This window comes from Podarcis melisellensis, assembly GCF_964234715.1.
Source record: "Podarcis melisellensis genome assembly, chromosome: 1".
Taxonomy (NCBI): domain Eukaryota; kingdom Metazoa; phylum Chordata; class Lepidosauria; order Squamata; family Lacertidae; genus Podarcis; species Podarcis melisellensis.
The window spans coordinates 117,271,047-117,291,761 of record NC_138528.1 but is presented as its reverse complement, the minus strand read 5'-3'; the positions used below and the strand labels follow the sequence as shown (position 1 = coordinate 117,291,761).

Below are 20,715 nucleotides of genomic sequence, written 5' to 3'. Positions count from 1 at the left end.
TGGCCCGTAGTGTACTAGTTCCTTATGCCCCTCCCTCTTTGAATTTTAGTTTATTTTTATTATTCTTATGGACCACAACAGCTTCCATTGCTTTTTACTCTCCCAGGGTGTTCCACCTTTTATCTGCTGTTCACACAGACAAACTAAGCAAACACCTCCTGCTCAAAACTGCATCATTGCTGCAATCTAGCAGGTTTGGTTATTCTTCACTTGGGATCTGGCTTTTAGTGTGTCAGACTCTGACCTGTGGAACTTCCTGCCTCTGGAGAGATTCAACAGGAACTATCCCCCCATCTTTCCACTGGGGGGAGGGGTGTTTAGACAAGCCTTTACGACAGAGCTTTCCAAACTTTTCATGTTGGCTACACGCTTTTCATGACACAGCAATTCAATTTGACTAGCATACCAGAGGTTAAACTAACCTCTTTCCAGCCTCGGGAGGAGCACGGGGAGTGTTCATGCAACACACCTTCCCAGTAGAGCTGTGTTACGAATTTTAAGGTCTTAGATATGTAATAAATGTTCATAAATGTACCAAGCAAACATGTACATAAATATATAAACCACATGCCTGAAACCCCCACAGAAAAAAGTATTGAACAAATTGACCTCAATTATTTCTCTGCAAGGTCAAAGTGGGAAACCTCCCCATTGTCTCTTTCCTCACAAATCCTGTCTTAAGGGCACATTTAAGATATGAATAGGGTGTGAGCCTGTGACCTGGCCCAGGAACTAAGTATTTATCATTACAAAAGACTGGCCAGGCTCCCCAGGCAATCCAATCAAGTGACCATTAAACAGGTAACCTGGCAGGCAGGAGGTAAACAAAGCACTCAGATTTCCGCTGTAGACCGCCTTTTCTGTGATGTAGGTATGATGTATCTTGAGGGGGGTGATCTTGAGTTACACTCCTTCTGTGATGTAGGTATGATATTTCTGGAGGTGGCCTTGGACTCCAGGGAGAGAATTTAAATTGTCTATATAAGGGCAGGCGCACACTTGTTCTGAGTTCCTCCTCCTTTCCTGAGTGTGAGGGGAGCACCCTGTTGCAACAGATCAATAAAGATCAGGCTTACTAGCTGCTTTGCTCCTCAATATTCTCTGGTTGGCCTCTGTTATTTTCTCCTACCAATGGAGAACCTACAAAGGACTCTATAAGGACTTTTGGATGCCCCATAAGGGGAAAAGGGGGGGATTTTTGTTTACAACAGAGCCAACACACTAATGTGTGGTTTGGAAAGTTCTGCTTTATGACATGCTTTTCTCCCTTTTAATTATTCGGTATTTATGGATATTTATATATGTTTCTATGGATCGTTTGTTGATTTTACCCTTACATGCTGTACTCTACCTTGCTATATATTTTTTAATTATAAGTTTGTGAGTTAATAAAAACACGGCTCCTTCGGAAGCCATTTCCAGATCATGAGATTTAATAGCAGTGACGGCTGGGTTATCTGTAGGTTGAGCAGAGCCATCTGACACCCTCACTCCTGCCCCAGAGCGAGAACATGGCTTGCTCTAAGCTGGATCTTTTGGTCTTCATTCTTAAATGACTTTCTGCACCTTTAAGGCCCGAGGCTGGGAGGAATCGGATGAGGGTTCCATTATGTACCATCACAGCCCTTCAGAAAGAATATCAGAGTATCCTCTGAGATTATCATACCATCCTCCTGTGACCCTTTTCCCCATGTACAAAATTGCCACCTTGGTCAAAGGAACAAACTCAAGGTCCTACCCCAGGCCAAATGCTAAAGATAATCTGAATATGATAAATAATGGTTTGGAGCATCTCTTTTAAAGTACGTGGCACAGCATGGTGGGTAGCTTCCGAAAATCTATTTTTGTGCTTTTCGGAACCATGTGCCTTATTTTAATTTTAAAGCTTTTAATAACTATTTAACATAGACATCCCTGACATCTTTGATTGACGCAGGCTCAGATACACAGACATTATAATGAGTCACTTTTAATTAGACTCCACAGGGATCAATCGGAGTTTGATTTATCGTCTAGAAGGTGTCAGTGTTAACATAAACAGTTTAATTTTAAATCATTCTTCATTTATAAACATGTCTCTCACCTTACATTGGCATTATAGATTCGTTTTACTGATTAGAAGGGAACTGCAAGCTAAGTCTAAATAGCTAGTTCAGAATTTGGGGACTCAGCTGCATAGCTGCAAATAAAAGGTTTTAAGTGTGTTGTAAAGTGCAGTATACAAAAGCGACATTAGATGGCGAAAGTGAGCTATGGAAATTCAATGTATTTTTTAAAACATTTTTTTAAAAAAGCATTTTCACAGGTGGTTTTTATATCTGTGTAAGGATGCTTCAAGGGACGCGGGTGGCGCTGTGGGTTAAACCACGGAGCCTAGGGCTTGCCAATCAGGTTGGCGGTTCGAATCCCCGCGACAGAGTGAGCTCCCATTGCTCGGTCCCTGTTCCTGCCCACCTAGCAGTTTGAAAGCACGTCAAAGTGCAAGTAGATAAATAGGTATTGCTCCGGCGGGAAGGTAAACGGCGTTTCCGTGCGCTGTTCTGGTTCGCCAGAAGTGGCTTAATCATGCTGGCCACATGACCCGGAAGCTGTACACCGGCTCCCTCGGCCAATAAAGCAAGATGAGCGCCGCAACCTCAGAGTCGGCCACAACCAGACCTAATGGTCAGGGGTCCCTTTACCTTTAAGGATGCTTCATTGATGCAGCACTTACAATTCACCCTTTCCATCATTGCAGGGGTAGCAAAACTTGGTGTCAGCCCATTTGTAATTAGTTTTCTTTTGTTTTGGGTAAACAAAACAAAACAAATCCATAAACACTGAGGAAGAAAGTTTGTCCGTGCTTTTCTTTCATGGGCTCCACTCCAGCAAAGCACTTAAAGGTTTGCCTAACTGCATGTGAAATCTGGGAAAATTCATGGGCTTAGCAATTGAATTTTCAATCTATCCTTCTGGCCATATTCAGGCTAAGATCACATTTGAGTTACCAAGTAACTTAAACAGGCTTATTCAATCAAGTGAGGTTTATTAAATAAAAGAATTGGTTGTGCCAAAACTGGAGCTTGAACAAACAACATCTTTTCATTTCCCAAACAGAAATTGCTTTGCGGTTCTCTTGAAGAATTCCAGACGGGCAACTGCGGAGCAAAAACAACAAAGAGTCCTATGACACCTTAAAGATTAACAGATTTATTGGGGGATGTGTTTTGATGGGATAGAAGCTGCTTTTGCCAGATGGTCACATATCTAGACTTCTTCCTGCATCAAGTGGGCACTAATCTACAGAATCTTGTCTCACAATAAATTTGTTTTTAGGGTGTTTCGGGACATTTTGTTCAAGGAAGTTCAAGTTTGCACATGATTATTTTTATTTATTTTTTAATGTTGATTCTGCTGGCACGGAATAACATCAAGGTGAATTACCACGTGGCATCACTTGACTCGGGCGCGTGCTCCTATCTGCCAAACAAACTTCTGTCTTGTTTTGAGGAATAATACACTATTATCCTTATGGTAAAGATCTGGGAACGGAAGATCAGTTGGTCTTCGGGTTATAGCCAGAGCCCCTAGTTAAGCTGGAATTCAAAATAGGGACAGGTAGTTTGCCCGCACAGAGTTTGGTGCTCCCTCCAGTGTTTCTGTTTGTGTATGGCTTCGGAGAGTTCAGATTTGGTAGGCTCACCTTTAAATGTGAACAGAATCCTCGATCCCCAGTTGCTAAGAAGTCATTCATTTACATGCAGAGCTAGGGTGCATAGCTGTCAAGCGTCCCTTATTTGGCGGGAAACTCCCTTATCCCAGCACCGTGTCCCGCTGCTGTCCCTTATTGATGATGTCCCTTAAATTTCCCGGGTTTCAAAGGAAGCAGCAGATCTCCCTCCCTCCCTGCCGGCCAGGGAGGAGGGAGGCTCCAACTGTGTTGCTCACCCAATAAGGAGTCTAATATCGACTGGGGGGTGGAGCTTGCATGCCTTGTGCCGTGTTGCCTGGGGACTCGCCTTTGCTCAGCACTTCCCAGCGGAGAGGTGACGGTGGTTTTCCTTGCTGCATCCCTTTTGCCGGGTTGCTGCGCTGTGGGAACCACCACTTGAGGCTTCATTTGGCTGCTGGCTGGGCTTTCTGCCTTTGGCTCGGAAGGCTCAGAAGTTGAACCTACCTGTGCTATGAAAATCCCTTATTTTGGCTGCTGATCCCTTATTTTCAAGGCTGCTGGTCCCTTATTTTCAAATCTGTAAGTTGACAGCTATGCTAGGGTGATGCAGGGCTTTTTTTCAGCCGGATCTTGGTTCCGGCACCTCTCAGGTGTTCATTCTAAGAGGATGAGGGAGGTGTTCATGGCGAGTTCCAGCACCTCTTTTTCCAGGCAAATAGCACTGGGATGATTTCCCCTTTTATGTACACTTGCTTTGGATGGAAGTTCTATACTAACCCAGCCGCTCTTGTTCCTGTTGTCTTTCCTCTGGCGAACGTCTGCTTCCTCTCAGTTTTGCTGTCTGGCAGTTAAAGCTGAGGTCTTTTTGACAAGAAGGGAAATGAGGATGATCTCATTCTCTGGCCAATGGCTTCGGCCAGCCTGGACTTCCGTTGACCACAATCTTCTTCAGGGGAGATGGTGACCTCCCAGCGGCCCTTATTCCTGTGGCAGCAGAGGAATCCTTGCTGCTTCTTTTTCTTAGTAACGAAGATCCCATTTTCTCTTCGCAGGATTCCCGCTCATTCCGGCCTGCATCCATGCTGTAGCAAGGATCCTATATTACAACGACAAGTAAGTCAAAACGCAATTCAGCCTTCTATCTTTGGATCAAATCTCAAGAGTGCCTCTTATGAGCGAGAAGACAGATTCTTCTTCTTCCCTAATTCTGATTTCTTCTTCTCCCTTGCAGCTGCTGGATCAGTTCAGAGACTAATCTATTGTACATCGTCCATGGTCCTATTTGCGCTGCTCTATTGGTATGAATTTTTAAAATATTGTATTTTTACAAAAACAATCCTGGTTTTATGTCTTGGCTTTCATGAGGACCAGCATGATTTGCTACTTAAAAGGGAGTAGGCCTTAAAGCAGGGGTTGGCAGCCTGAGTCCCGGGTGCTGAATTTGTCCTTCATCTGTCCCTTGGGACACATAAATCTGGCAAGATAAACCTGTTTAGATAGATGGAGACAATATTCCTTCTCCCCATAGGTTTACAGTCCAACTTCTTGCCTGAGTTTGGGGTTTTTGGTAATGATGATCCACACGCACCCTGTGTGTGTGTTTGTGTGTGTGTGTTGTTAGTTATATTTCTGCTAACTAGATTCTCTGTAAGAATACTTGCTGAAAAGTTTCAGTGTTCTGGACAGTGGATGCAAAATGGCCTGCTTTTATATTTCATCAAATAATTTATTTTGATATTCACTGCAATTTTAATTGCCAAATAGTTTTTATTTTTTTAAAAAAATACTTATTAGACTGCAATTCTGCAGCTTTGAGGCTGGCTGTCAGCACAAGTGCAAGAGGAACAGTGGAACAAAGGCACCCTTCAGAAGTGGTGGACTCTCCTTCCATGGAGGTTCTTAAGCAGAGGTTGGATGGCCATCTGTCATGGATGCTTTCGCTCAGAGTCCTGCATTTCAGGGGGTTGGACTAGATGACCCTTGGGGTCCCTTCCAGCTCTACTGGCCTATGATTCCATCATCCTCAGGCAGAATTATACTTACACCACCAGAGGCCCATGTGTACCCAGAAATATCCATCAACATAGATGTTCTGCTCGCTGTGTTCCACCAACAGCCAAAATGAGCTTGTGTGTGTGTCTACTAGAGTAGCCAATAATCTTCCATTTCCCCCTGAAATGCCCCCCAAAATTGGAAAATTCCCTACCACTACTGCCACCATCCTGCCCTGGCTTCCATAAACTGGCAGAGCTGTGCATGCTGCGATTGTTCTGCCATGGAATTGCCCGCAATCCAATAGGATTTTCACAGTGAGTTATGGAGCCTCACCCAAAACAAGTGCGTCGATACCGTATGACAAAATCTATCCATGTTAACACTGTCCTTCTGCTTCCCTTGTAGGTGAATCTTTTTTTCCTCTTGAACATTGTGCGAGTGCTGATCACCAAGCTAAAGGTCACCCACCAAGCAGAATCCAATCTCTACATGAAGGCCGTCAGAGCCACCCTCATTTTAGTGCCACTTCTGGGCATCGAATTTGTACTGTTTCCCTGGCGGCCCGTGGGCCCTATCGCCGAAGAGATTTATGACTATGTGATGCATATCCTTATACACTATCAGGTATCAAATCTGCATGTGGAGTTTGCACTTGGGGTACAGGAATGTCAAAAAAGAAAATAAAAAAGGAGTGATGTGCTCGTGATGATCAATAACTGATCCAAATGCCCCTTGCGAGCCTTGTCAGATGCATTCCAATTTTTGGTTTTGTTTAAGCACTGATGATAGGGTGGCGCTGTGGTGTAAACCACTAAGCCTTGGGCTTGCTGATCTGAAGGTTGGCGGTTCGAATCCCCGCGACGGGGGTGAGCTCCCATAAACATTAGGAAGAACTTCCTGACAGTAAGAGCTGTTTGACAGTGGAATTTGCTGCCAAGGAGAGTGGTAGAGTCTCCTTCTTTGGAGGTCTTTAAGCAGAGGCTTGACAACCATATGTCAGGAGTGCTCTGATGGTGTTTCCTGCTTGGCAGGGGGTTGGACTCGATGGCCGTTGTGGTCTCTTCCAACTCTATGATTCTATGATTCTATGCTCGGCCCCAGCTCCTGCCAACCTAGCAGTTCAAAAGCACATCAAAGTGCCAGAACCCCATAGTCGCCTTTGACTGGACTTAACCGTCCAGGGGTCCTTTACATTTTTAACCTTTACTTTATACAAAGCTGATTCACAAGGATTGGGGAGGGGAGCAGACAGTTGTTTCAACATTTCCTTCCTCTAAGAATAATGTGCCCTCCACTTTGCACAATTTTGCAAGGCAGGAGAAATTGAGCAGCTGTGTTTGTATAGTTGGACCATACCCTCAAAACATACTTCCCTCTACCCTGCATTTAGGCCCTGACGTTCCTGAAAATTAGCTCTTTTCAACTCTTTACCAGTTACTGCTTTGGCACCTTTTTTTTTGTTAAGGACCTTCTTCCTGATAACCAGATTTGTCTATTTGATGGTGTTTCCAGCATTCGCCAACTGGGTGAGCTCCAGATGTTTAGGACTGCAACTCCACTCAGCCCAAGTTAGAATGAAGTTAGCAAAGGCTGGTGATGGCAAGAGAAAAATATTCAGAGTGAGGGCCTCACTAGAAAAAAAGGGCAACCCCCCCTTAAAAAAAAATTAATACACATTTATTCAAAAGTTACAATACAGCTTTTTCCACTGTCGTAATATCACAGAATGATCGCTCCAAACTTTAATCCCTCGTCACTGTCATGTTGGCTCACTGAATACCCTCAGTAGGAACCCAACTACCGATCTGGTTTGCTAGACGTTTCCACTTAATATATTCCCCACACAGACACCTCTGGTGGCATTAAAATATCCTGTTCTTCAATAAAAGAGAATGGCACCAACGTTGCAGAAAATCAGAGCTCAAAGCAGCCAAGAACCAGTGCGAGAAAATGTGTCCCTCTGAGTTTCTGAATCACCCTTACTTGCATCTGAATTTTATTAAGCGCATTTGTCTCATTAGATTTACAGCTTATTGTTTTGTTCCACAGGGCCTGTTGGTGGCAACCATTTTCTGCTTTTTTAATGGCGAGGTACAGTAACTGATTTCTTTACTTTTACAAATGAAGGTAACTTCATATCGTGATACATTTGTGTGAAATGCTCGTTGGCCCTTGCTTCCATTTTCCACCACAAAGCTGAGGAGAAACATTTCTTGTAGCCCTGTGAACTCTGTGTACATGGTTGTTTGCCGTACTATTTGGTACCATTGGTCCGTGCTTACTCCTGACAGCTCTCTCCAGTGTCTGGTTATGGTGTTTCTGGCTGCTGAAAGTAGGTGGGTTGTGAGTTATTTGTGGTGTAAATGGGCATTATTGTGATAATGGAGTGATTTCTAATACTTGTAACCAATAAACTGAAACTGACACGGGGACAAATAGAAGAAGACGCTTTCAGCCCAGTATGGCTTCCTTTTATCACATATACAGCCGAAAAAGACAATGACCAAAATCCACCTACAGCATACAAATCAATATGGCTAACCTGATCCAAAACACCCACCCACCCCAGTCACACATTAAAACAAAGACCACCACAGCCAATCACAAACAGACAACCACACCCTAGGCCAACCCCAACCTCTCTCACCACCAAAGGAACACAAGTGAATAGCACAGAACCTACACAAGCAACGCTGACACAAAACCCTACATATATTAAGTATACAGTGGTACTTCGGGTTAAGTACTTAATTCGTTCCGAAGGTCCGTTCTTAACCTGAAGCACAACTTTAGCTAATGGGGCCTCCTGCTGCTGCTGCGCCACTGGAGCCCGATTTCTGTTCTTATCCTGAGGCAAAGTTTTTAACCTGAGGCACTATTTCTGGGTTAGCGGAGTGTGTAACCTGAAACGTATGTAACCCGAGGTACCACTGTAATCGAAACACCGCCACCCAACCCCACCTATCTCTCCCCCCCCCTTTTCCCCTTCTTCTTCCTAATGTCTCAACAAATGAAACGGATCTGTAAAAAATGTTACTGGGAGGAAAAAAGAGATATAGAGACATTGCACATACTTCTTGTAAACTAAGAAAATCTTTAATAAAAATACATTTTAAAAAAACACTTTGTGTACATAGTGAGCTGCTATGCACAAAAGACTCAAAATGTGGGACAGCTTCCACATAGCTGGGTTTTGATCAGCTCCCACAGTGGCCATTTCTTCATGTACCTCACAAACTACTTGGTCCTCCTGTGCAAGCTAGGGTTATCGGTCTCCTTTAGTCATTTGCTACAGAAAACGGATGTTGGGATGAGATGGAAAATCCCTCTTGAAGAAGGAAATACACTTCCGTACCATTCAGTACTGGATTCACAGAGGAGTGGTAATACCACTGAGAATCTGTTACCAATAAATGGATTCCTGGAATTATGTGGCTCAAATTCTAAGTTAATTTAAGGACGTTTGTGGAAGGAAAGTTTCCCTTCCTCTGAGACCAGCAGCTACTTACACACACCCCCAAAAAACCCTTTCTAGTGGGGGGGGGGAGTGTCAGGGGCCCATTTGGGATGGGATGCAGGGAACGGAAGGGGTGGGACAGTGATGGGAAACTTTCCTCCCATGGACTTCCTTAAATTATATTGAAACCCCAGTTTATATAAGCGGCTGTGGAAACACACGGATATTTCTGTTTCCTCCAGTATGATGAATGTGCAGCAATGCACCGCTTCTGCCTCACCGAGGGAGGGGGGCAGGATAGCAACTGAAGCATCTCCCCATAAAAAAAGAGAAGCCAAAAGAGGACACGGTTGTGCGTACAATTTGCACATGCAATTTGCCTGATGTGCAAATTTAGACATCACAACGATCTTTTAAACAGAATCCCAGTACATCCCACCATAATAAGGAAGACCATGAGCAAGTTGACTGGTGTGAGAACTGAATCTGCTTCTCACAGCAGCTTCAGGCTCCCTCCTGTGTGGTGTAGTGGTTAAGAGCGATAGACTCGTAATCTGGTGAACCGGGTTCGCGTCTCCGCTCCTCCACATGCAGCTGCTGGGTGACCCTGGGCCAGTCACACTTCTTTGAAGTCTCTCAGCCCCACTCACCTCACAGAGTGTTTGTTGTGGGGGAGGAAGGGAAAGGAGAATGTTAGCCATTTTGAGACTCCATAGGGTAGTGATATAGCAGGATATCAAATCCAAACTCTTCTTCTTCTTCCTGCTCCTCCTTACTATGGTTGCTTATCTTTAAACCCAACTCAGACAGGAAAACCCTTCAAACAGAGGGCAACTCTAAACAGAAGACTGGCAGCCTTTCAAATAGATGGTGGCCCTCTATGAAGTGGGGTACAAGGCCACTTTAAATGGGGATGGTATTATAATACTAGGGTAGGGTTGCCATATTTCAAAAAGTAAAAACCAGGGCACCCCGAAAGCTGTTGGGTTTTTTTCTTTTTTTAAAATTAAAATGCCAGAAACCCCACAATTTTTCGATCAACTTGCCTAAATCCAGGACAAAGCGCCACCTTTGAAATCCCAGTAATGTCTGGGGAAATCCAGACTTATGGCACCGTTCGGGAGCTGATTACTTTTTAGCATCATTCTGCACACATAGCACAACATGATGACATTCAATCTTTCTCTTTTTTTAGTGGGTATTTATTTATGGTTAATGAGTTTTCCAAAAATTGCACATAAAATTCCAATACACATTATAATAAAAATTATTTTTTCTTTTTAACTTCCCAACCCATTTTCTGTGATGTTATTCTTATCCCCTCTTTGCTGCACCTCATCTTCCCTTTCTTTTCATCATTATCATGACACAATAATCTCACATTCTTTCTGTTGCTCGTAGCTCGAAGCCTGGTCGCAGGTTCTTCATATTGTAATATTTCTTCAAATAATCCGAAAAGGGATTCCATTCTCCCCACACACAAACACCTCCCAAAAACCCCAGCCATCATTAAATTATCTTATTTTAGCTTTGCTGATTCAACATAGCCCTTTACTTTCCTTATCCATTCTTATTTAGTGGGAACTTCTTCATCTTTCCATTTCCGAGCATAAGGTATCCTAGCTGCTATCGCGTCCAATATTTGACAAAGCAGATTCAGTAACCTTCCACTCCCGATGTCAACTGTTCTTTGAGGGGATGGCTTTTGCATACCTTTTGCCAAGGCTGCTGGTAAACTCCGCTTCCTGTTGCACAGGTGGCCTCCCATATTGTATAAACGGAAACTATTGTAAAACAGAACATCCTTCCATAGTCCTTCTACAAACAAACGCAGGCCTCGTGTGCCTTCATCTGTTTTATCCCATGTATTTTTAAACAAGGTAGGAAAGCAGACGGAGCTCTATTCAGGAAGCGGCGTTTCCATCAACGCCACAAAAATGTGAATCACGTTTGCTGATTGAAAACTCTTGCCAGATTGTGCAGATGCATAACGTTTAGGATGCTACGGTGCTTTAAACCATGCTGAACATCTCACGTTGGTCAACGTGTTTGGGGGATATTTATTGTTTCCATTTGTACAGAGGTCACCAGGCAATCTCCCACCCAGGGGTCACCAGGTCCAGGCCTACTTAATTTCAGAAACTAAACCAGAGGGTTTCAACCTTTTCGAGTCCACGGCTCCTTTGATCAACAGCATTCTTTGTGTGGCTCCCCTTGAGTCAGTTCATGAGGAAGGATTCCACCATAGTGTCTGTTGCTGTTCACACTGAGGAGGAGGAATAAATAAAAAATTGTCCAGTAGCACCTTAGGGACCAATTTAAGGTCCTACTGGACAAATTTTTATTTATTTTGACTGCGTCAGACCAACACGGTTACCTATCTGAATTGAGGAGGAGGGAGAGCCAGTCCATGGAATCAGTGCCTCCGGTCCTTGAGCCCCTGCGTAATTCAAATATATAACCTATTCGAAATTAGGAGCATAAAGTGAAGACAGTGCCAGATTATCAAATAAGCAGAGTAGGCACCAGCCTATGGGTCCTATGACAGCCAATCAAAATAATATTAATTTGATCTTGAAATTGGTTTATTTAAATTCTGGTTTTTTTTTCGTTGTTTTTTTTAAAAAAAACCACCAACATATTAGAAGATAATTTGCTGGGGGAGGGGGCTCCATGGGGTTTAATCTGGCACTGGGCGAAGAAAGCAAATGTGTGCCATTTTCTATGTTTCGATTTCTGGGAATGGAGTTGAGAGATGACCTAACCTGGGGAGAAAACAGCAAAGACCTGATGAAGAGAGCACAGCAGAGGTTATATTTTCTGAGACTCCTCCGGAAAAATAATCTCTCAAAAGACCTGATGATGGCATTTTACCATTGTACTGTTGAGAGTGTATTAACTTATGGTCTCTGTGTGTGGTTTGGGAGCTGCATGGTCAGGGGAAAAACAATGCTGTCTGGCGTTGTAAAGACTGCAGAGAGAATAATTGGGTGCACTCTTCCCACCTTGGATCAAATCTATGCTTCCAGGTGCCATAAGAAAGCTGCAGAGATAGTGCAGGATAGTGCACACCCCAGAAATGATCTCTTTCAGCTTCTGCCTTCTGCAAGAAGGTACAGGGTTATAAAGACTAGGACTAGCCACCTGAGAAACAGTTTCTATTCAAATGCAATTTTGGTTTTAAATGCAGTGTAAGGTAGTCTCTATGAGGGTATATTGTATTTAATTATGGGGCATCAGAGTTTTTAGGGGGCTAACCAGGCTGGGATAGCTGGGATAGCAGGCTTGTTGGTTTCTGAATGTCTGATGTAGATTTTCAATTTCGTTGTTCTTTATGGGACAATGACAATAAAGATTATCGTATCGTATTTCTGATATGGCACCTGAGACAGCCATCTTTGTCAACCTGTTCTCTGTTCTCTTCTTCCCTGAAATAGGTCCAGTCTGTTCTGAGGAGACACTGGAAGCAACACAGGATCCAGCTTGGGCACAGCTTTTCTCACTCAGACGCCCTTCGCTCGGCTTCCTACACAGCCTCCTCGATCGTCGATGGTCAAAGCTTCAGCTACAATCGTGAGTGCTTCCTACACAACCCGCCTTCCTACACAGCCTCTACGATGGTCGATAGCCAAAGCTACAATAGCGAGTGCAACTGGGAACATACGAACGGGAAAAGCATTTACGACACGGAAAACGTTGTTTTTAAAGCCGAAAAGCTGTACGGCTGATTAGCAAGGACTCTTTCTTCCCACCCTCACGACATTTTGAGTGGATGACTCCAGGAGCCAACAAGACAGTCCCACCCACCCACACTTTTTTGGTCAGTCTTTGAACTCAGTTACTCTTGAAGGACGCAACGGATTTTAATTTCTTTCTCACATGCGCTCATGCCTTGGCATATCTCAGCATGTGAGTGCTTGCTCTTTGTTTGTACACTGGAGCTGGTCTTGCCCACCAACTGAAGTTTCATGCTCTGACCTCTGGGATGCCCAACCTTCGGAGAAATACTGGCTGAAGTTTTCATGGGGATCAATCAAGCTCTAGATCTACATATGTGTTTTGTACATATAGATATGTGTCGGGATAGATAGATGTTGCCTCTTCAGCTTCTACCGTGTAGACAAAGTGGGCAATTCTTTTGTATGACGGGAATCAAGGGAAGTTTTGGTTTATTTTCAGCGGTTTTGTATCATGACTGGGGGTTGTCCAAGAGGTCGTTCTGTTTGCTCAGAAGAACTTGTAAATGCTGTATTTATCATGTCATTTCGTCTTAAGTTCAGCCAACAGAGCAACCTAATTAAGTATTGGAAAGGATGCGATGATTGTAAAGTATTCTACGTGTTGACTGTGCAACATTTAACTCTGACAAAGATAGATATAAATCTGCAGTATAGACAATGGCTCTGATTTGATTGGCGTTAATCAGTGACTAACCTGCTCCATTGGCTTCAATGGGACATGCTAGAATACAGTGTACCCTTACTTGAGATTGAGACCCATGGAATTAGATGTGCACAGCTCCTGGGTATAGATGAACAGAATTGGGCCATTAGTCACAACTTGCTTTCTCTGACCCAATGATTTAGCTTGTATTGATCACTATTTTGAATGGAGGGTGTCGCAAAGCCATGGTGAATCTTTGGGCCTGAATGCTATGCTATGCTTCTTCATCTTTTCATTCAGCTCCTCTCTCTCCATGGAGCTTCCCTTTCCTTTTTGCAGAAGGATCTGTTTTTGAATGTGCACAAAGTGAAGCGAATGCTTGGACCGTAGTTCCGTGCGCTCCTTGGTGCACATTGTCGAATGGTATACCTGAAGTTTGCACTAGAGACAGTAGCAGGTTTGTATTTCGCAAGAAGAAGAAAATCAGGCACTTAAAACACACATCCTGTGATGCACAATGCAATGCAACGCAACACAATACAACGAATCATTTCCAGCTGGTTTGTCTCCTGGGTCCTAGATGTTTTAGCCAGAGGAGATTTGGGTGTACTGCAGCTGCTCACTCTTCTTGTGGTACAGAAACCCGGCTGACTATATACTGATGGGAAAGGCAGTGATCGGAGAATGAGTTGGCCATAGCTAAGCTGGCTCTTCAGAACGCGATAGTGGAGATGGGTACAGCAGCCCTGACCCATTCATGAGTTGACTCAGGTATCACCTTTCCTAAGGCTTATGGACCCAGGAGTCTGCATTGGCAGTAGCGCTGACAGTAATTTGGTATAGAAGGCATAGGACAGGGATTAGGGCTGGGCAATATCTGTTTTTCAACATGATGGTATATTGCCAGCCAAACGTCACGATATACCAATCTATCACAATGTTTGAAATAAGGATGGAACTACCCGTATTTTTCGCTCCATAGGACGCACTTTTTCCCCTCCAAAAATTAAGGGCAAATATTTGTGCATCCTATGGAGCGAATGCAGGCTTCAGCGACAGCAATGCGAAGCCTCTGAAGCGCAGAGGGAGCGCTCCCTCCGTGCTCCGGAGGCTTCGCGTTGCTTTCGCTGAAGCCTAGAGAGCGAGAGGGGTTGGTGCGCACCGACCCCTCTCGCTCTCCAGGCTTCAGGGATAGCCGCCTGAAGCCTTTGGAGTGCAGCGCGAGTTCCCGCTGCACTCTGCTGGCTTCAGGTTCTTTTTGCTGAAGCCGGGAGAGCAGGACTCTCCTGGCTTCAGCAGAGAGGGAGAGCTGCACAGCGCCCCTTCAGCCAAGCGGGAGGAGAAATGGAAGGGGCTCCGTTTCTCCTCCCGCTTCGCTGAAGGGGCACTGAGCAGAGAGGGGGAGAAAAAAAATCTTGTTCTCCCCCTCTAAAACAAGGTGCGTCCTATGGTCGGGTGCGTCCTATTGAGCGAAAAATACAGTATATAGAGGTGAACAATAGGGCTGGGCAGTATTTGGTTTTCAGCTTCGTGATACATCACCTGCTAAACATTGTGATAAACTGATCTATCACAATGTCTGAAATGAAGACGGAGCTGTTTTTAAACTTGCCGATGTATCACCAGCGAAACGTCGCGATATACTGATCTATCACGATGTCTAGCTATGCAAAGGCATTGACCGGCCTCACGGTTCTCCCCACATTGTGATTTTTTGCATAGCGTGTACACATCATGATTTGCAATGTATTGCCAGGTCAAAAACTATGAAGACGATCTCGTGATATGGACTTCGAACTGGACTTCAAATCGCTATATTGCCCAGCCCTAATAGGGATGAGCAGGGATAGTTTTCTAGAAAAAGAGGTGCTGGGAAGCCTCTCTTGTTCTCTTATAATGGCAATGGCACCCACCTGAGAGGTGCCGGAATCGAGTTCCGGTGAGTTCTGGCTGGAAAAAAAGCCCTGGGGACGAGGAACCTGCGGCCCCTCAGATGTTGCTGGACTGCAACTCCTCTCATTCCACCCCCTAAAGTACTTAAGTCCAGCAGAAGTCAGTGGGATGCAATGTAGCTTAGCTGCATGCAGGAAAACCTTCTGGGAGACTTAGCCTCTTGAGGTCTGCATGTAAGTGTGATATTCTTGTTTCTCATGCCTTTCCCAAACTTTATTCTGCTGTCTCCACTTACACTGAGAAGGGCTTTGCTCTGTGGATGACACCACTGATGCATTTTTAAATGATGAGGTATTTTTATTTTAAATCATGTATATTGAGTAGCAGGAGAAAGCGACCAGAGCACACGGACCTAAGTGAAATAAATTCCCCAAAAGACTTAGGAACAAAGAAAATGGGCATGCGGGGGGGGGGGCAGTTTCTTTAAAATAAATAAATAATATGCGGCGTATTTAATGTGGAGAAAAAATGAGAACTGTCTAGTCACTGCTACTGGTGATGGAACAGTCTCATACCAATGTGGTTCTGACTTCTTATGAAAGGACTGGCAAGGAGCAAAATGAAGCCCCTTTGTCTTTCTCAGAACAACATCTGCCTATAAATGCCACGGTGCAATGTGAAGTATTCAATTCCCTCATTTTTTTTTCAAGGCTGCACATTAATTGTCATTTAACAGGCTTCGGTAGGCAGCTAATTTTGTGAGCCGTTACAATGCTTTTGAGGCTTGAAAAAGCTTTGGATGGTTGTCGTCACGGTTGCATAATCATATTCAGATGCTTTAGGGAAAGCTCGGCGAATTCTTGTTATTTTGTTATTTAGGATGGCATTTGACGGAGTAATGAAATGTATTGAAGCGGCTGTGTGGTGTTACAAAATTAAAGTCGTTGGGTTCTTGGCGCCATTCCTGTCATTTGAAAAAGCATGGATTTATTCAAGGTTGTGTGTTGCCTGTGATTCCATGGCAGTAAAGTCTACAGCAGCCTTTCTCAACCTGCGGGTCCCCAGATGTTGTTGGACTACAACTCCCACCACCCCTAGCTAGCAAGGCCAGAGCTCAGGAATGATGGGAGTTGTAGTCCAACAACATCTGGGAACCCACAGGTTGAGAACCTCTAGTCTACAGGATTCATGTTCCTAAGAATATCTTCTTTTTAGAGTTATAAAAAAAATGTTTGAAAATGTGTGGTCCGGTCTCAGAATCCAGGGGTCGGAGGGAAATCTTCCACAGAAAGATCCTTTGGGTACCTCCTCCTCTCCTTGACTAAATTATGCAAATATATTCTGTTTTATATAGGTCACAGGATTCAGATTTTGGGTGTAAAGGAGTTTTTAAATCTAATTAGCTGACAGTGCTGTACTTACAGTGTGTCATCTGGAAACACATCTGGGCCTCAAGTTGCACAATAAACATGTTTTAATTCTATTAGGCACATCTTTCTTGGAGAGATGACACACAGATTTGCCCTACCCACGGTGTCACTGAAGGACAGATGTTTATTTTACCATTTTCTTTTCTGTGGAGCTTGCTCATGGGTGTGGTACCTCAGGGTCCATCCCTTCCTTTTCAAAAGCCATACAAGGAGAGCTTTGAAATGTCATTTTGTCTGTAGATTTTAATCTAGCAGGCTGCTGCGTTGGCCCAAATCTGAGGAAAAGCCAGAATCGTTTCATTGCACCCAAGGCCAAGCTGTGGGTCTCGGGACATGCTGTGATTTTCTTTTGTAAGTAGGGTGAGAAGGCTATGCATATACAGTGTGGAATCAGGAATATTTCTTCCAAAAAAGACAATGGAAAGCCCTGGAAAGACAGAACTTTGGATTGTGGCCATGCATGCCATGATGCACCTCAGCAACAGCCATTCCTTTCTTTATTTCTAAGTAACTCCACCTCTGCTCCCCTCCCCCCTAAAAAAAATTTCTAAATTTCTTTGAGACCCACATATCATTTCCGTACACTGGCCTGGATGTTAGGTCATTGTAACTTGAGTGCTACGACGCTATCGGCTGAGGCCTTTTTCAAACATGCATGGACATTACGTGATCCAGACATCACTTGTGGATTCTCAGGTGGCTACAGTCGTACCTTGGAAGTCGAATGGAATCTGTTCCGGAAGTCCGTTCGACTTCCAAAACATTCAGAAACCAAAGCATGGCTTCTGGTTGGCTGAAGGAAGCTCCTGCAGCCAATCAGAGGCCGCGGAAGCCCCGTCGGACATTCGCGTTCCAAAAGAATGTTCGCAAACCGGAACAATCATTTCTGGGTTTTTCGGCGTTCGGGAGCCAAAACATCCGAGTTTCAGGATGTTCGGGATCCAAGGTACGACTGTATATGAGCTCTCTGTATGGAAATATATTGCAACTGAGTAGATATTGGGTGATAAGAAAGTTCTCTCTGTGGTGATTAATCGGTGATAGTTCATTGAGACATGCAGATTGTTGTTTGATGTTCCAGCCATGGGACAACCATGCCTGTATGAGCCAGCCCTTAGTGGCTTGAACCCAGGGTTATTCCTCACCTGCAGGGCGTTCTTGCATGGATGGTGTATCCTCTTATAAATGTGGTTAGTAAACTAGCATCTTGGAATAATGACACTTTTTGAAGGTGGTTCAACATTCTTTGACAGTCATCATTTTAGTAACTAAGAAGTCAAGAAAGGGATTTTTTTTTAAAAGTATTTCGCCTTACATCTGGTATCTAATAACAACGAATGTCTAAATTTTAGTGTTACTAGATATTTCTTCAAATGAATGAATATCTGTTTTATTTTTTTCCTTCTGCTGCTGACGCGTTCAGTTAATAAAATGTCAGAAACTACCATTTGTGTGTGATCCTTAAAAGATTCTTAGTTGCTCTCCTTCAACACCAAGGTTAACACACACTTCAATCTCTCCCTGCCCTTCAGGGACTTTCATTGCATTTCTGGGCTCTTGGAGTTTGCACATTTTTTCCAACGCATGGTCAATCAGCAACATCCAAGACTGAGTCATGTTAATAGATAATTTACAAGGGCAGGGTTAGCCCCAGATTTAGGATGGAGGACCTGCATCAGTGCCTCTGAAGCAGGGAGAAACCATGGACCAGAAACTCAAAAAGGTTGCTTTTTGTCACCTTTCACACTGCCAGTGACTTCCTCCGTGGCCACTGGGGTTGGGTGTGCTCTGTTCCCTCCTCTGTCGGTCCATCTGCCTGCTTGCCTGCCTTCCTCCCTCCACTCGCGGCTTTTCCTTCTGACTCCTTCCTCCCTCCCTTCCTTTTTCCTCCTTCTGCAACTCTTGCCCAATATCTCCACCTTCTTTCCCTCTAAGAAGAAGAGTTTGGATTTGATATCCCGCTTTATCACTACCCCGAAGGAGTCTCAAAGCGGCTAACATTCTCCTTTCCCTTCCTCCCCCACAACAAACACTCTGTGAGGTGAGTGGGGCTGAGAGACTTCAGAGAAGTGTGACTGGCCCAAGGTCACCCAGCAGCTGCCTGTGGAGGAGCGGGGAAGCGAACCCGGTTCACAAGATTCCAAGTCTGCTGCTCTTAACCACTACAACACACTGGCTCTCTAAGATCCATTGGGTGCTTTGCTCACATTTCTAATTGTGCTGCCGGTCCCCAGATTTATACCCTTGCGCTCATTCATCTAGACACCCGGATAATTTCTGCCCGGCCATTTCTTTGAGAAATTAAACAGCGCTGCTTCATCGTTCCATATCTTGGATACTTCACGGCCCATCCAGAAGAGTCCTCCTGCCTTCTCCTCCTTTGGCAAAGTGCACCAACGTTATCCGGGGATATAATAACTCATTGAAGAACATCACAGGATAGGATCACTCATAGCGGCCAACTCCCTGGGGCCCACAAAATTCCCCATGAAGGGGCCGGGCACCCACAAATTTTGGTGCCAGGGCCAGGCACGCCACATGGCACCCACAACCCTGGGCACCCACAGTTGTGGGGCCGACTCTGGGGTTGCGACCAACTCTGGGGTTGCGGTGCTCATCTCGCTTTAGTGGCCGAGGGAGCCGATGTACAGCTTCCGGGTCATGTGGCTAGCATGACTAAGCCGCTTCTGGAGAACCAGAGCAGCACACGGAAACACCGTTTACCTTCCCACCGGAGCGGTACCTATTTATCTACTTGCACGGCCATGCTTTCAAACTGCTAGGTTGGCAGGAGAAGGGTCCTCGTTGCAGGGATTCGAACTGCCAACCTTCTGATCGTCAAGTCCTAGGCTCTGTGGTTTAACCCACAGCGCCACCCGCATTCATTAATTAATTGTCTGCAAATTACTTTGGGGTGTTCTAATAAATGTAGGTGTGATTGCTCAAATTTTAGCCCTTAAGAAGCGGAAAATAGAAAATAAGCAAAGCCTGCAAGGCAGAGAAATTTAAAATGCTTTGTTGTGTCTTCATAAAAGCCTGGTTTATTTACAGATGCTCCAGATAAGAGATTTATAGGGTTGCGTCCTACAAGAACAGGCAGTGTCCGCTCCAAAATAACATCACTCCCAGATGTGAAAGTTAACAGGCTCTGAGAATATAAAGCCAAAAAATCTGCTTCTCATGAGTTTTTTTCCCCTCCCCCAGCTGCTAAAGCTGCCACAATAAAACAAGCTTCTACAACCCCTAGGGTTGCCATACTTCAAAAAGTAAGATCCAGGACACCCTGAAAGTTGTTCAGTTTGGGGGGGAGGGGATCCAAAAGTTATTGAGCATTTTTTAGACAGACACAAAAAATGTGATTGACTTGGCTAAGATCCAGGACTAAGTTTCGCCTTTCAGAATTTCCCCCCAGACGTCAGTTCTGCCTTTGAAATCCCTGTAATGTCCGGGAAAATCCAGACATACGGTAGCCCGAAACACCCCCTATTCCTCCCTGGTTACTAGAAAAACCACATGAGTTCGATATGGCAGCCAGCCTCAAAAAAGGGAGCAATATTGCTTTTGCTTTTGCCTGTTAGTTGCGTGTTGAGGTCCCCAATCCACCCCCCAAAATAACTCACAACGGACACGTAATTTTTGTTTAAGATTTTTGGCATGATTTTGGCCACAACTTTATTAAAATACAAACTGTGAGTGGTTGTTTAGGCATTGGTTAAGACTATCTGTCCCCCCGCCTGGGGACAGAACTGACTTCCGGGCACCACCGAAAGACAGTGCGGGGGAAAGCAAGTCGGGGAAGAATTGGAGCTGAGACACAGACCCTCAACTCTCACCCGCCTGCTCCCCGAAGGCTTGCCGGCCCTAGTCCCATTCCAGGGATTGGACGAAAAGATGGCAAGCCCCAG

The 20,715-nt window shown here is 44.6% G+C and overlaps 1 protein-coding gene across 3 annotated transcripts in view; it reads left to right on the top strand.

The window, feature by feature from the left end:
- CALCRL (calcitonin receptor like receptor) overlaps positions 1 to 16,336 on the top strand; it is a 90,345-nt gene extending 74,009 nt beyond the window's left edge. For all 3 annotated transcript variants that reach the window (XM_081931650.1, XM_081931649.1, XM_081931651.1), the window contains 5 exons: positions 4,705 to 4,765; positions 4,884 to 4,950; positions 6,053 to 6,271; positions 7,697 to 7,738; positions 12,542 to 16,336. In XM_081931650.1, coding sequence (XP_081787776.1) covers positions 4,705 to 4,765; positions 4,884 to 4,950; positions 6,053 to 6,271; positions 7,697 to 7,738; positions 12,542 to 12,832 — 680 coding nt within the window. In that variant the 3' untranslated portion in view covers positions 12,833 to 16,336. The remainder of the gene's footprint in view (positions 1 to 4,704; positions 4,766 to 4,883; positions 4,951 to 6,052; positions 6,272 to 7,696; positions 7,739 to 12,541) is intronic.
- The last annotated feature ends 4,379 nt before the right edge of the window (positions 16,337 to 20,715 follow it).